This window comes from Lactuca serriola, chromosome 5, assembly GCF_051521515.1.
Source record: "Lactuca serriola cultivar US96UC23 chromosome 5, Lser_US96UC23_V15, whole genome shotgun sequence".
NCBI classification, from domain to species: Eukaryota; Viridiplantae; Streptophyta; class Magnoliopsida; order Asterales; family Asteraceae; genus Lactuca; species Lactuca serriola.
This window is the reverse complement of record NC_136412.1, coordinates 360799590-360814641: the sequence shown is the minus strand read 5'-3', so window position 1 is coordinate 360814641 and position 15052 is coordinate 360799590. Positions and strand designations below refer to the sequence as shown.

The 15052-nt window shown below is 34.7% G+C and overlaps 2 protein-coding genes across 2 annotated transcripts; one reads left to right on the top strand and one right to left on the bottom strand.

The window, feature by feature from the left end:
• Positions 1-2665: 2665 nt before the first annotated feature.
• On the top strand, positions 2666-7467 carry LOC145055698 (nodulin homeobox-like). The gene is made up of 17 exons (XM_079004083.1): positions 2666-2889; positions 3077-3125; positions 3374-3499; positions 3619-3777; positions 3856-3939; positions 4012-4143; positions 4228-4428; positions 4516-4635; positions 4718-4813; positions 4894-5043; positions 5140-5431; positions 5531-5644; positions 5738-5810; positions 5969-6032; positions 6114-6437; positions 6513-6547; positions 6813-7467. Exons 2-17 carry the CDS (start codon positions 3099-3101, stop codon positions 7297-7299), a joined length of 2484 nt encoding a protein of 827 aa, XP_078860209.1. The 5' UTR covers positions 2666-2889; positions 3077-3098; the 3' UTR covers positions 7300-7467.
• A 1725-nt stretch (positions 7468-9192) lies between these two features.
• On the bottom strand, positions 9193-15052 carry LOC145055697 (serine/threonine-protein phosphatase BSL1-like). The gene is made up of 20 exons (XM_079004082.1): positions 14447-15052; positions 14297-14357; positions 14143-14221; positions 13978-14057; positions 13787-13881; positions 13545-13644; positions 13281-13350; positions 13067-13168; positions 12891-12972; positions 12455-12785; positions 11561-11741; positions 11296-11463; positions 10920-11158; positions 10723-10807; positions 10547-10645; positions 10267-10466; positions 10102-10177; positions 9877-10012; positions 9629-9768; positions 9193-9500 (listed from the first exon to the last, which is right to left on the bottom strand). The coding sequence occupies exons 1-20, from the start codon at positions 14649-14651 to the stop codon at positions 9417-9419; spliced, it is 2613 nt and encodes an 870-aa protein (XP_078860208.1). The 5' UTR covers positions 14652-15052; the 3' UTR covers positions 9193-9416.

Sequence of the window (15052 nt, the reverse complement as noted above, 5' to 3'; positions counted from 1 at the left end):
TCCATGGTGATTGGAATCATCTGGTTTATTGGAGGGATCTTCTATCGCCAGGATCAACATATGGGTCACATGGATCCTGACCTCTGGCAGGATCCTGAGGGAAGATCCTAGGTTGGTTAATTCGTTCGCATCAACATTTTCTTCTCTGGGAACTTGGCTTAGGCTAAAAGTCTCGAATTCAGAGGCCAACTTTTTGAGGATTTAATTTGGAGGTATTGTACTAGTCTTTCGCCGTTAACTACATAGGATCAATTAAAATGATTAGTTAATAATAAGGACTCAACAAATACCTGAAGATCCTTGGCCAACTGCAATCCCATAATCAATGCTTTGTATTCAGCTTCGTTGTTGGTTTCATTGAATTCAAAGCTAACTGTCTGGGGTATGATGTCTCCCTGTGGCGATTTTAGTATGATCCCTAGACTAGATCCTATAAAGTTTGAGGATCGATCAGTGAAGAGTGTCCATCTTCCCATGCTTTCTTCTTTTTGGAGTTCTTTGCTTTCTAATTTCGCTTTAGATTGTAGATCATCACTGGAATCAGCCACAAAGTTTGCTAGTGCTTGCGACTTTATTGCTGATCTTGGTTCATATTCGATGTCATATGCGGTTAGCTTCACGGACCACTTTGCCAATGACATCTTTGGTTTTCGCATAACATTCTTAATGGGGTAATTAGTTCTTACGTGTATTGTGTGTGTTTCAAAATAGTGTCTTAATTTTATGGAAGCAATTACTAATGCAAGTATTAGTTTTTCAAGATGGGAATACCTGGTCAGCTGGTCTCCGAATCCAAGAGACTTTTACTTACATAGTAAATGGGATGTTGGTCCTCGCTGAGATCCTTGGTTAAAACGACACTTACAGCGTTAGAGGATACTAAGAGGTATATGAAGAGTGATTCTCCATCTAGTGGTTTTACTTGCAAGGGTGCAAAATTTAAATAATTTTTAAGTTCCTGAAAAGCATCTTTGTGCTCTTTAGTCCACTCAAAAATCCTATTAATATATGTGAGTTTGATGACAAATATGGAAATATTGTTTATTTATATATTTTTACCATATTGTTTTTGTTGTTTATTCGAACATAATTATAAAACTATCATTTGATTTGATATTAATTTAAGTATCATTTTTTAAATAGGTTTTTATATGTGTTTAACAACGAAAATAGTTTTTTTTAATATGAATGTATTAAATAATGTAAGAGTATGTTTGACACATCATAACTAACTTATTTTTCAAGTTGTCTTATTCGACAACTCAAAAAATAGTTTAGAAGTTGGCATAAAACCTTTTCTTTTTCGTAAACTTATTCAGATTAACGTGTCAACCAGCATTTTTTAAATTTCTCCAAATATACCATTATTAATTATAAAGAAACCGAATCTTCTACATAAGATTTTGAGAAATTAAATACCCTCCTACTCATCTTTCTATCTATGTAAAATTATGATAAGTGTCTTAAAATATTATTTTTTTTTATCAAAATGTGACACTTGTCATTATTTCATACGGTAGGAAGATAAATAAGAATAACAAGTACTATAATATTTAATTTCTCTAAAATTTTATGTCATGTCACATATTTTAGCTAGATTATTGGCTATTCCGATTAACAAATCAACAAACATTTTTATATTTTTTCTTGTTGATAAGAGGTTTCTTATACAATTTTGCAAGCATAACATACATGTTTAGAAACAAGATAAGAATTATAATGGTTCTAAGTACTAGTAATTTTATACTTTTTCTGACATGTGATGTGAAATGGTTTCCAAAAATTTTATATATTAAAACCGAATCATAAATAGTACACGAGGTGAAGACCGCGTGGAAGCCGCGTGACATTTTTATGGATAATTTCGTTATTTTTCTATATGTTTCAAATTTTAATACCCTAACTCTTTGCCATATAAAAGATTATAACATGCCCTCTTTCTTGTCGCGAGCGCTCAAAGAGTTTTTCCCCTAAAGTTGAAGTTGTTTCGACTTTGTACGCTCAAGATCTTGAAATCTAAACAACTTTGTGCGCTTAAGATCTTGAAATCCAAGATCTCAAATTGTGTTCAGAACCAACATAATGAGAAATCGGAAGCCCCGCATACCCCTTCGACTTCATCAATATGAAAGATCTAGGTAAATATGTTGCTCGATTCTAGATATATCATTCTTGTACTAGATTTTTAACATCTTATATTTACTTTAAGTCAAAACATTCAAAAATAAATAAAGTACTCATAAACTTGTATTTGAGTTTTATTATTCTTGTATATGTCGGATCAATTCAGATCTGAAATTTCAATGCATCTGATTTAAGATTTTATTGAACCGATATGTAGAAACACTTTAGATCTGAAATATTAATACGTAGATTAAAATCTACGGTTTCACTAAACCACACATGATTTATTTTCATATGATTTGATATTAATTTCTTATTTTTACATGTTCATTTAGAGTATGTGTGCTCAAAGTAATCATGGTGATTTTAAGGATTATTATCAAATAATCAATCAAGTAAAGTAAAATTACATAATTTTATAAATATTTTACGGCTCTTCTTATAGGGTACAATGGTCAATTACGAATGATAATAAGACTAGAGAATAAAAATCTTCAGGCATAAATAAATTTTGTACATACAAATGGGTCACACTAGCGCAAGTTAGCACAGCCAACTCTTCATAGTTGAGACGACAATATTCAGTAATTGATTGACGAACGCAGTCCCAATCATATATATAAAACCCAAGAGAAATCCATATTTCTCAACTCAACTCAGTCACTCACCGGCATCTCACGATTGATTATCAATCAACATTTGCTTAACCAAGTTTACTCCATTTAGTCCCTAGCGATTTCCCAACTATATCGTCGCTAGTTGAAGGTAACTTGTTCCAAGTTCCGCCTTCTTGTCGTTAGTAATTTCTGAAAATTTCTTCAGTTGTATGTTTGTTTCCTGTTTTCGACCAGAAATCTAGGGCTTAGATTGTTGAATTTCGAAGAATCGTAAAATAATATTGTTAAAATGTATATTTGTTTTTAATGTTCTGTTTTCTGTTCTTCCCTTTCAGTTCTGGTTCGAAAAATGTAGCAATGAAGTCTGCAAGGGAGGATGAACCAGTGAGTAACGAGTACAATTTTTGAAGTTTATTTTTCTTAACATGAATGGATATTTTCATACGATATATGACGTACAGTTTTTAATGAATTGCTCATATCTCTCTCTTTTTTTTTACGCTAATACCCCTGGCTTAAATAGGTATCACAATCTCATTAGTCATTTCTGGTCCTTTAGAAGGTTACTTTGTAGGAAATTTATCTAAACTTTATATTAATACAATGCTCATATGGAATGCTTTGATTTGCAGGCTATTGATTTAGTTTCAGCTGTTGAACAGTTTCATAAACTAAGCTGTTCGGATCTAAGCCAGCTAATCAGGGATTCTGGAAATGGCCCCATTCGATATGTTAAACGCAATGGATCATTGTTTGAGGTTGCTACATTTTACAATTTACATTCACTCAATCATGTATTTATTAATCAAAATTTTCACCTCAGTTATTAGTTATTAGTTATTGCATGCTGACTGTGATTAACCTTGACATGTTTCAGATATATATAGAAAGTCTAGCAAGAAATCTTCCTCCATACCTTATTTTAAAGCTTCTATTATTTAAAAGAGACGAACAGCATCTCAAATACTTATTATCCGGGGTACGATTATTGCATGGTTTGCATGATATTGCTTATTGCCATTCAAAACTCAGGCAGGTTGGTGAATTTCTTATTTCTTGTTCAATTTTTCTTTATCTTTTACATTCCAGTAGTAACTGATTTTTCCTGCTGCAGCTTCTGTTTGATGATTCGAGTTCATCAGAATGTGTTCTTGATTTTATATTTTCCATCGTTGTTTTTCTTAGCAACTTTAAGCAGGTTAACTCTGCCCTCTTCACATTTTATTTCCACACAACATTTTGTCACTGAAATTTAACTTTGGTGATCCAGAAACTTAATCCTCCAAGCAATAATGAGGTTCTTTATCACTCGACATTATTGGCTAGCACTTTGTATCTCTTTAAAGCATGTATATCTTCACAGTGGCATGACATTACCAGTGTTCTACTTGCACACCCAAAGGTAACATTTTTTTTATGAGTCAATGATTTATGATTCGTTAATTATATGTTCGGTTTTTAATTATCTATTGAAATTATTTGTCAGGTTGATGTATTTACGGGTGTAGTTTTCCCCTCTGTCCGTGTGGTTATTAATTTTCTTCAAGTGAAGCTTTCAGCTCAACATACTGACACTTACAATGCTGATGAAGTCTACAGTTTCTGCATGCATTGTGAGGCTTCTCTACAGTTTCTTCACTCACTTTGCCAGCTAAAACTGTTTCGTGAATGCATTGTTAAGAATAAGGTTTTTACTCTTTAAATCCTTAGCTGTAATTGTATCTATCTTCCAAATTTCTTATAACAAGCCAATACTCATTGTATTCTTCTCCAGGATCTTCGCAAAGAAGGTGGTGTTCTTTGGTTGGTTCAAGACATTATGAAACTTCCACAATGCAAAGACTCTCATCTTATGGTGGTGGTTTCTAGGCTAAAATCAAAGATTCTATCTATTGTAAGTTCTGATTGTAGACCATGATCATCTTATGCTTACTGAATTAAAGGAATTTTAATAGCTATAAATCCTCTTTCTTCAGATGCTGCAACTTTGTGAAGTGGAAAGCATTTCTTTCTTGGATTTGGCTGCAAGCACCACTGAAGGCTTGGATTTAGCTAAGTCTACTATGTCCGAGGTGTGAAAAAGACATTATCATAATAATAACCAAATTAGGTTGCATGATGTTTGTATTCATGCACATTGGATAATGTGTAGGTCCTTGAATTGCTAAATATCATGTTTTGTGGAGGTGTCAATGGTGTTTCTGCTTACAATCCAAGGGGGATTTTGCAACTAAATGCAATGCGACTAGTTGAAATAGTCTCTGATGATTCTAATTTCCGATCTTACATAGTGTCAAATTTTGTAAGCTTTGATCTACTTTATTATTATTTACATTTACATTTACTTTTCTGTGATTCATTGAATTTGCAATTGTTGTTGTATCACATGTGAATGCAGACAGAGGTTTTGACAAGAGTGTTTTTGGTACCACATGAAGAATTCTTGTGTAGTTGGTGTTCCTCTGATTCAAGGGCTGCTGAAGGGGATATTACTCTGAATTATGATTCCTATTCAGCATCTGGACAGGTTTTGGGTGTGAGGTCTATGCATACATCACATGCTTCAAAACCTGTTTTCATTACTAACTCCCCTGCTTCTCAGACCTCCTATCCCTTTGCACATCAAAAAACATCTTTACTGGTCAAAATTGTAGCTAATCTCACCTGTTTTGTTCCAGATCTCTGTAAAGGTAAAAAAAAAAAAAAAAAATAGCCAATTTAGCTTTACATATATATGTATGCATCTGTCACTTGCTTTGTCTAATTATATTTATTGTTTTTATCCACAGAGGAGAAAAGTCTCTTCCTTAACAAGTTTTTTCAGTGCTTGCAAAAGGAACGTTCTAACTTACCAGATGGAGTTGCACATGGTGGTGGTGCTAAAACAGCAGCTGCAAACCTGAGTATATATCAATTTCAACTATTCCTTTAGCTTTGGTTGATAAGAAACACATGCCTTTGCTTTGCTTATATAACATATTATCTGTATGTTGCAGATTCCTTATTGGTTCATGCTGGATCTTTGACTATTTCTAGATACCTTAATGAAGATGATGTTAAACGCCTTAGGTAATTGCTTTAATTTAAACTACTGAATTCAACCTTTGACTCCAGACTCACAATTGGTTTTCAATTAGAATCTCGAAGGGCATTTCTGTATGCTAAAAACATCACAAGTCGCTTGATTTGTTAATTTTTTTTGTTGTTGTTGTCTTGGGTTCATGTAGGTTGTTCGTTATGCAATTGGAGGAACTAATACGTCGTCAAGAATCCAATATCCACCAAGTCAAGGTACAACGGTTGACTCTCATCAACACAAAATATATAGTCGTTATTTATGATTTATTAAGACATACATGATTGTGATTGTAGGAGGTTCATAATAGACGTATACCTCAAAGATCAACTCGAGATGGGTGCAAGCGAAACAAAGGGAGGGGTGTGGATGAGAGTGAGAGTGAGAGAGATGCTACGAACATTGAAATAATCGGATCATATTTATCCAATTTGCAGTTAAAGAATAGAACGAACAATGTTGAAGAGGAAAGTTTTAGAAGTTTGCAGCTAAAGAAAAGGAAGCGCAACATAATGAATGATGTGCAAATATCCATGATTGAGAATGCTTTATGTGATGAGCCTAATATGCAGCGGAGAACCGCCTCTGTACAACTTTGGGCTGATAAATTGAGTCGTCATGTACGTAAGATTTGCATATTGTCAATTCATTATAATAATTTATTTCCTCTAAAGTTGTATAATTTTCTTTTACAGGGTTCAGAAATCACTTATTCCCAGCTAAAAAATTGGTAAGAAACCCAACGTGAAAAACTCCAAAACCAGAAGAAAAAAAAAAAAAAACACAACCACAGGCTGCTATATGACAATTTTTTACAATCACATAGGCTGATATAATTACACCGACACTCTCCAAATATTTAATGTCCAAACTCAAAACAAGAGGATATCTGACTGACTCGGTGCAATTTGAAACCAAAGCCTTGGACTCCTTTTATAGAATGTGGGAGTGGGAGGGTGTTTTTAAATACGGTTTTTGGTTTGATGTTCCTTCAGGTTAAATAATCGGAAAGCGAAAGTAGCACGGGCAGCTGCTAAGAATACCACCACCCCTGTAGATGTAGATGGTGGGTCGGTAACAGATCATGTCTCGGACTCACCGGAGAGTCAGAGTCCTGGTGCTGATGAGCCATCTTCATATGAAGGTGACCCGCAGCCGCAAACCCAGCAGAAAGATGTGACGGGGGGAAGTTGTTTTAGGGTACAGAATGGACAACATGTTGTCCTGTTTGATGGGAAAGGAGAAGAGATTGGGAAGGGAATCATACATCTTGCAAAAGGGATATGGTTTGACACAAATTTGCAGAAATCCGGGTTGTGTGTTGTGGATGTTACATATCTCAAAGTCGATGAAAACACTCGTCTCCCACACCCGTGTCATGCTACTGGCAACTCATATGCTGACGCGCAAATGACATTTGGAAGAAAAAGGATACTCTGGCACTCCACCAAACTTCTCGTCATCCACCACTTGCACAATTAAACTCTCTCTCTCTCTCTTTCTTTCTTTTAGATTAGTTTGAGTTGGCATCTTAAACAAAACCAAACATGCATATTATTCTGCATACATACCTTACCAAATCGCATTGCTTGCTTTTGTGAAGACTAATTATCAAACCATGAAACTTAACATGCATATCATATTCATATATATCTTTCTTCAAAGGTTTTAGTAAAATCTTGGAAATTAGAGTATGTTTATGTTCATCTGCATCAATTTTCATTTCTATCTATTACTTCTATATTAGGATACTAGGTGTGAGACCTGTATATTATACGGGTTGATTAAAACAAAATGTTAATATAAATGATTAAATGGAAAATTTATTTAAATTTGAAATTTGAGGTAACTGAAAATTATGAGAAAAAAACATGCAAAAAATAAATAAATTAAAATTATGTGTTTAGTTATCAAATTTGTGTACTAAACGGGTAAATTATAACAAAATGTTAAACACAAAGGTTTAAATTGTAAATTTATTTGAAATTGAAATTAAAATTTAGAATTTGAAATTTGAAATTAATAGTCATTATGGTAGGTTTAATTTATGGAAGTTATATTAATGATATATTGGAAATAAAAAATGAAGTAAATGACAAGTGAAAACTAAATATATCTCAAAATTATGACAAAATGACATGTGGCTAATTGAATGAGAGAATGAAATGCGGCAAAATCATTCTTATTTATTAGGGTAGATTATATGTTCAGTTTACACCCCTTTTGACATATTTAATACAAATTATTATATTATTTTTTAATAAATTTTACCGTTCAAAAGAGGTAATTGACGTGTTGAAAATAAGACCAATGTTCTATGTTGTTGTTTTTATTATAAATTTTACTTATAGTTTTATAAAAAGGCAAGAATGTTTTGTCATTTTCTTTAATTATATTAAAAATACTACTTTTTACAAAAAAAAAATAATAATAATAAAAAATTGCTTTCGTTTTATAATTTTTAATAACCTGTAGGTCAAATATATAAATAAGTATGTCGGATAAATTTGAAACATTTTATAAATAGTAAAACCACTTTTTCCTCGTGAGAAAGGTTTGTAAACATGGGCCACTTCATAACTTATGATTACTTGAGAGTCAAGCACTCCAAAAAAAAGTTGTCACAAATCTGAATCACATCATCTTCAACTTTAAGTAACATGCCGTTTAAAAAGAAGATTGCATGAAGTTTTGACTCCACTAATTAAGCAACCAAGAATCTTGGACTATTTCAATGATGTTACTATGCATTGGTAACGGAACCAATATTTTCAATTTTTTATTGGTTTATTAGCAACCTTAAACAACCCAAATCTTTTATTAAAAAATATATTTTTTTGTATTACTAACAAGTAGAAAAATGTTTCCGATTTTGAAGCAAAATATGTACTAGGATAGTAAGATTTTACCCCCGATCCTATTTAATCCCATTAGTTTTTATTTTGTAGTCATATACTTAGTTTTCTAAATCCTAGGAAATCCATGAGGTATGTTCACAAGTCACAACCCTGGCGCAGAGCCTAAGAAACTGCCTATTTATAGCTTGAATTTTTTCGTCAAATGAAGTTAAAACCGAGCATTGCATATTGTTGAGGCCTTGTAAAATAGGTCAGTCCCTTTGGTCTATATTTTTAGTATATTTATAAGACATTGATTTGAAATGTTTATGAAGTTGATAGGACATTCAGTTCAGTACTAGTCACGTACTCACGTTTTAGATCTACAAATCATTCAGCATGACTGTTACACAACTATGCTTATTTGCAAAGTTATTTATTTATTTTTTCTTCAAAAAGTGGAAAAGTAAAGGTGGACGGACAGATGGGACGTGTTAGGGACTACATAAAGAATTTATCTATAAAATGAGTCAGTCTCTCATAAAAGATAAAACATTAAAAAAATATAAACACAAGGCAACTTATGAGTTATGTTACAAGTTAAATAATAATACACAATACAACACCATTCAACCTCATCCTTCCTGAATCCTGAATGTAGAAACACCCACCGACACCAAGAAAGGGATAGCAAAAGTCTTTCTCGTATGAACAAAGCTATATGTAATTTTGTCCAATAAATATAGTGTAAATAGCAAGAGTCTAAATATATGCAAGGGAGTTCCTGTCATGATTGGGCTGGGGGCGGCCCCTAGTAGGAGTTGGTGGTCTTTGATTATTAAGCTCCTACAATTACAATTACAAATCGAAGGATAAGTAAGTATTATCATATATTCCTATTCAGTTGCTGTTTTTGTTTCTGTATTATTGAGTAAAAAAGGAAACAAGTTTAGTTTAGAATTTAGATTAGTTACCTGCATCCAGGTGTCGTCTTGGACATGTTCTGGAGAGTTTTCTGGCGAGTGAAGTGGAGGTGGCAGTGGATGAATCAGTTTTGGAACAATCACCAGTCCTCTTCCAACCACTAGTAAAGCTCCAGCATTGTTTGCGGTTCCTGATAATACAGTCATTTAGACTGAGATTGTATAATACTATAGTGGGGAAAAAAAAAAGACAACAGGTATACTATACTATTGCTTAAGTTAGTGGTTACCATACATACCACAATAGTTGGTTGCAGAGAAAAGGGTAATCAACTGGCCCTGAGCAAATCTTTCAAACCCATCCATCACGCATTCATGTGCTCTTATAATCAGCTGAAGTTTGTTTCTCTTACAAAAGTCTGTAACCCTATCAGGCTGCAACCAAACAACTCAATACTTAATTAACTCATTCATGTCTGATCACATGTATAAAATATTTTTAAAAAAAAATGCAATATGAATACCCCAAAAGTAACCAAACCAGGTCCCCTAGCATTTGGCCTTAAACCTTCCACACTATCATTCTCCGTAGGATCAGACCTGCAAAAAATTTTCTTTTTTAAATAATAATAATAATAATAATAAGTCTGATTCCTTGGAAGTAAACAAATGGAATTCAGGGAACTTGCCATAAAAGATCCATTAAGATAAGAGATCCAGCATCCATAGTTATTGGTCTTTCTATTTTCTCAATCTGTTCAACCAAATGTATGGACCTCCCTATCCCACCATGCATGCAGATTATCTTCTTCTCAATCAATGCCGCCAGCGGAAGATGGTTAAATACCTGATTGAATCGTGTCCATGCCCATATCCCATCGTTCTCCCCCTACACACCATACATACATCATACATCATTCCATTCACATATCAAAAAAAAAAAACAAATTAACTCCTTCCACTCCTTACCATTCTTTCTATGCATTCAAGACGAAACCCAAACAGCGCGTTTATATCAGCAGCCTCATGGTTCCCACGTATCAAATGAACATTCTCAGGATACTGAATCTGAATAAATAGACAAATAAATCATATCATATTTTGGTTGTAAGTTGTAACAACCAACTTGTAAAGCATATACCTACCTTTAAGGCAAGAAGCAATGTGATAGTCTCCAAGCTATGTTGACCTCGGTCAACATAATCGCCAAGGAATAAATAGTCAATATATCTGAAGTGGAAGGGTCAACACAATCTGAATTCAGTAAATGCTGCAAGATTTTGAAAGGAAAAAAAATATATATATTAATTAAAAAGTAAGGCAAAGCATATGTAATACATACGTTATGTCTCCAGCAGTAGAAGGAAATCCGTATTCATCAAAGAGGCGCATCAGATCACCAAACTGTCCATGTAAATCACCAAACACTTTGATCGGAGCTTTCAGCTGAAGAACCGTAGGCTCGTGTAAAAAAATCTGTTCAGCAGCATAGCAAAGCTCTCCTACTTCATATGAATCAAGGAAAAACCTTCTGTTAACAGGGGGTTTCCAGTTTCGAGGCCTAAGCAAATTAGATATCACCTGCAACAATGCAAATACATCATATCATAAGTTTTCCAAATATACACAAAATCAACTTTCTTTATTACCCATCCCATACATACACTAGCAACTAGCAGTTACACTTTCTTGTGAAAAGAAGTAGTTTGTAAACTTACTTTTTTGTGCAAGCCTTGAGGCGACTTTTGCCTAGTGAACTTTTTGGTTGGATAGGAAAGGTCGTTTTGGGTAGGAATCATTCGTCTGCTCTCGTTTTCAAATTGATCCAACGATAATTGCCTCACCAATCCACCTAGATTTCCTACAGTCTCTTTAGCAACTACAACCTGCATCATATCATATTAATAATAATAATAATAACAACGCTTCTTTATCATAAAAAAGAAGACACAATTTTTTAAATAAAGAAAAAAGAAGACATACAGCTCTAGGGTGAAGCCTAACGTCTCCCTCTGTATCAGCAGGCTCTGGAGGATGTGAGTCGTCTGAAGGGGGTAAGTTGTTGTCTTGATTTGCAGCCTGTGCCTGTGCAGCTTGCCAGACAGCATTCACAGCCTTGGCTTCCTGAGCAGAAGCTTCCGCCAGCCTCTCCATAGATTCTCTACTGAAAAACACATAAATATGCATACTAAGTAAGCCTCTATTTGCTATGATGGAATGAAATCACAAACAAATGGAATCAGCAAGGTTAAGAAATGGATCTTTACAAACCACTTTCAGGTTTGCTTGGGCTTGGCTTCAAATAAATAAACAACAAAATGTATTTTATGAAATAGAGATGTATCGCTAAATAAATTGCATATAAACATATTTAACTTCTTTGGAAAATATACAATATGAATTTCAAATCAAATACTCAAAAATAATACTTCACATTAGTTTTTCTTTTTAATTCCATCATGCACATGGAATGGAATTTTGTAACATACCAACATAACCATTTTTATTTATGTAACTTATAATCACAAAAATCTTTATTAAAGCATTCATGATTTTAACTAAATAAAAATATTATTTTCTAAAATAAGCTAGAAAATATACTTTTATTGGGATTTTAATGAGATTCTATATGAATAATTTATTATTTCTGTAAATAGAAATTCATTAGCTATAATAAAATATATGCAATGAATAGAGTTAGAACTATACATTGTATTTCTATATAAATATTAAAAAAAACTCATTAAAGTCCTACTGACCAACAAAACACAGTCATGGAATGTAATGATGTATTCCATCACCTTTGCTTATTCCATTCCATCCAACCAAACAGATCCTAAAATTTCAGCATACGGTAAAAGGAGATACATGTCTGACCTTAAAGCACCAGATGAGGGGCTCTCTGGTCTACTATCAGGAGACATAGGATCAAATGGGCTTGAATTATTTGTTCTTGGACTTGTCATATTTGAGGTGCTTTCAGTAGTATCTGACTGAAGAGCCGAATTCTCTGCAATAAGAAAATCATCTAACAACACATCTCCACGAAGACCACCATAAATATATATACGAACACCAACAGATGAAGCTGCATGTCTACAACGCCGCATCAGCTCCAAAGCAGGGTCTTCAGTTTGGGCCTTGTTGGGCCTCGAAGAAGTCACCATGCCATGTCTGTCTAACCAAACTCCAGCAGCAGTGTCCAATACTGTGCACAATATTATCCAACCATGTTGCAAAACACTTATATTTAGAGAGATACATAGATACATAGATATTTTGTTCATCATGTTCATGATAAAAAAAGATTAACCTGCAACAGCTGATTCACCATCTACTGCTCGTCCTCCCCTAAGAACACCTCCTGTAACGTGCAATCTAGCACCAACAAAGACCTGATCACCAACAAATGAGTAGATTTTTTAAAGAGAGAGACACTGGTAAATGGTAAATGGTAAATGGTGAATCAAATAAGAAACTAATACTTACCGCAGCATGTTGATACCTTGGTGAGGGGGAAACTCCAGGTGCAAGTGTCCATTCCCATTCACCATTTCTATGCATCAGCAATCCATAAGCATCTGCTAAAGGCTGCAAATCAACATACACAAACCGATTATAAGAAAAAACAGAATGCCATGTTTTGTTTATACTTTATAATTACAGTTGTGAATACAACTAAACAACAAACAACAAGGCATACCGTGCCTGAGATGTCTCTTCCACCACAAAGCAAGAACATACCATCTGAACGGGCACTAGCAGTTGCATACCTGCAAAGTATACAACACTACCTTCTTTAAATAAATGGGATACCATATATTCCTACAAATGAATGTAGGAACTTGTAAACGAATCTTCTACTCCAAACGAGCTACACACTAGAAGATTAAAAACTTTCAACAAGGTTAACTATAAGGAACAATATCAAAGAACCTTCAGAACTGGTACTAACTTGCATACTTACATTCTAGCAGAAGGTTTATCACCTTCCGGATTTAGTCTCTGCCATGCATACGGTTTTTGAGCAGTATCCAAAGCCCAAGCATCTGAAAGTACTTTCTTTCCTAAAATAAAAGATGTTGCTATTATTGGTTTATGCCCTCTAATCTTGTTTTGTGTCTTGATGAAGAAAACGGTTGTAGTGATAGATGCATAGAGAGCAAAGAAAAACCTAGACATGAATGATGAATGATGAATCACACTCACCATCATTGCCACTAACAGTAACAAGGTATCGTTGGGCTACCAAGTCCATCACATGGCCATAACGAGGGCCAGGACCCTCCCCTCTAACAACAACCCTGCACTCCACAAACATTTCAGAGAACTCATAAAAGCTTCACAAGACATGGATACAAATCCACATTTTGAATGAACATTGAAGAAGTCAAGTTTACCGGTGCCATTTGTATTTGTCATTGGTCAAGTCAAGCACATAAAGATCATCTGTTGAATGCCCGGATGGGCCTATCCCTCCCTAATGAACAAACACAAATTTATAAAAACTCAAAAGCAAGAATTGTGTGTGATTTGATTTGATTGTAAATCAGCATTATAATCACCTGAAATACAACCATGGTTCCCACAGCAGCTGCCGCATGGGCAGCCCTAGGTGAAGGAGGCTCCCCAGCCGGTAGTATTCTGGAAATTTTTCACAAATTAACAATCGGATACTAAAGGGAATTGAATGCAAGAATAAAGTATAATGGAAGCAACCTGGTCCATTTCCTGGTAATAACATCATATACATGAACTGAATTTGTCACGCCATCCAACCCTAAAGTGTTAAAATCGAAAAAGCTCAATCAATTTGCAGCAATTAGAACCCCAACGGTATATAATAACCAACTAAGAAGTGATATTTACGGATGCCGGGGACAGCAGAGGACGGGCCACCTCCAATGGCGGTGGCGCCACCGAATAAGATAAGGCGAGGGCCTTGAGATTTGGTTGGTGCGACGGCAGTGAGAGTGTGGCCGCAGCGAGGACCAGGAGCATCATCCTCAGTATCCCAGAAAGTCTCCAATGGAGAATAGGCGGGAGCTGGTTGTAGCCACGGTTTTGAACCCATAAAAACCAATAAATACCCCCAATTATATCACTCAGCCCAAAATGACTACAAGTTACCAACAATCAGAAATTCAACTGAATATCTCCTGATGATTGTAGAACGAATAGAATGGTTAAAAAAAAAGGCTTGCAGCAGAAACCACCTCCTTGTCGCGGCGGTGAGGTGAGGTGGTGGATGCGACCTCGGCCGAGGGCTTTTGGCCTCTGACAGCTAAATTACTGGATGTGTATCATAGAAAATACATTGAAGAGAGCAGAATATTGGAGGAATTGACAACAGAAAACTGTAGTGATACTGAATTGGGATTATGTGGGATCGCACTAGAAAGAGGAACGCCGGGAAGACCGGAGATGGAAAAGTGGGCTTGAAAAAAGGAAGATCAGGAGTTCTGACGTGGTTTT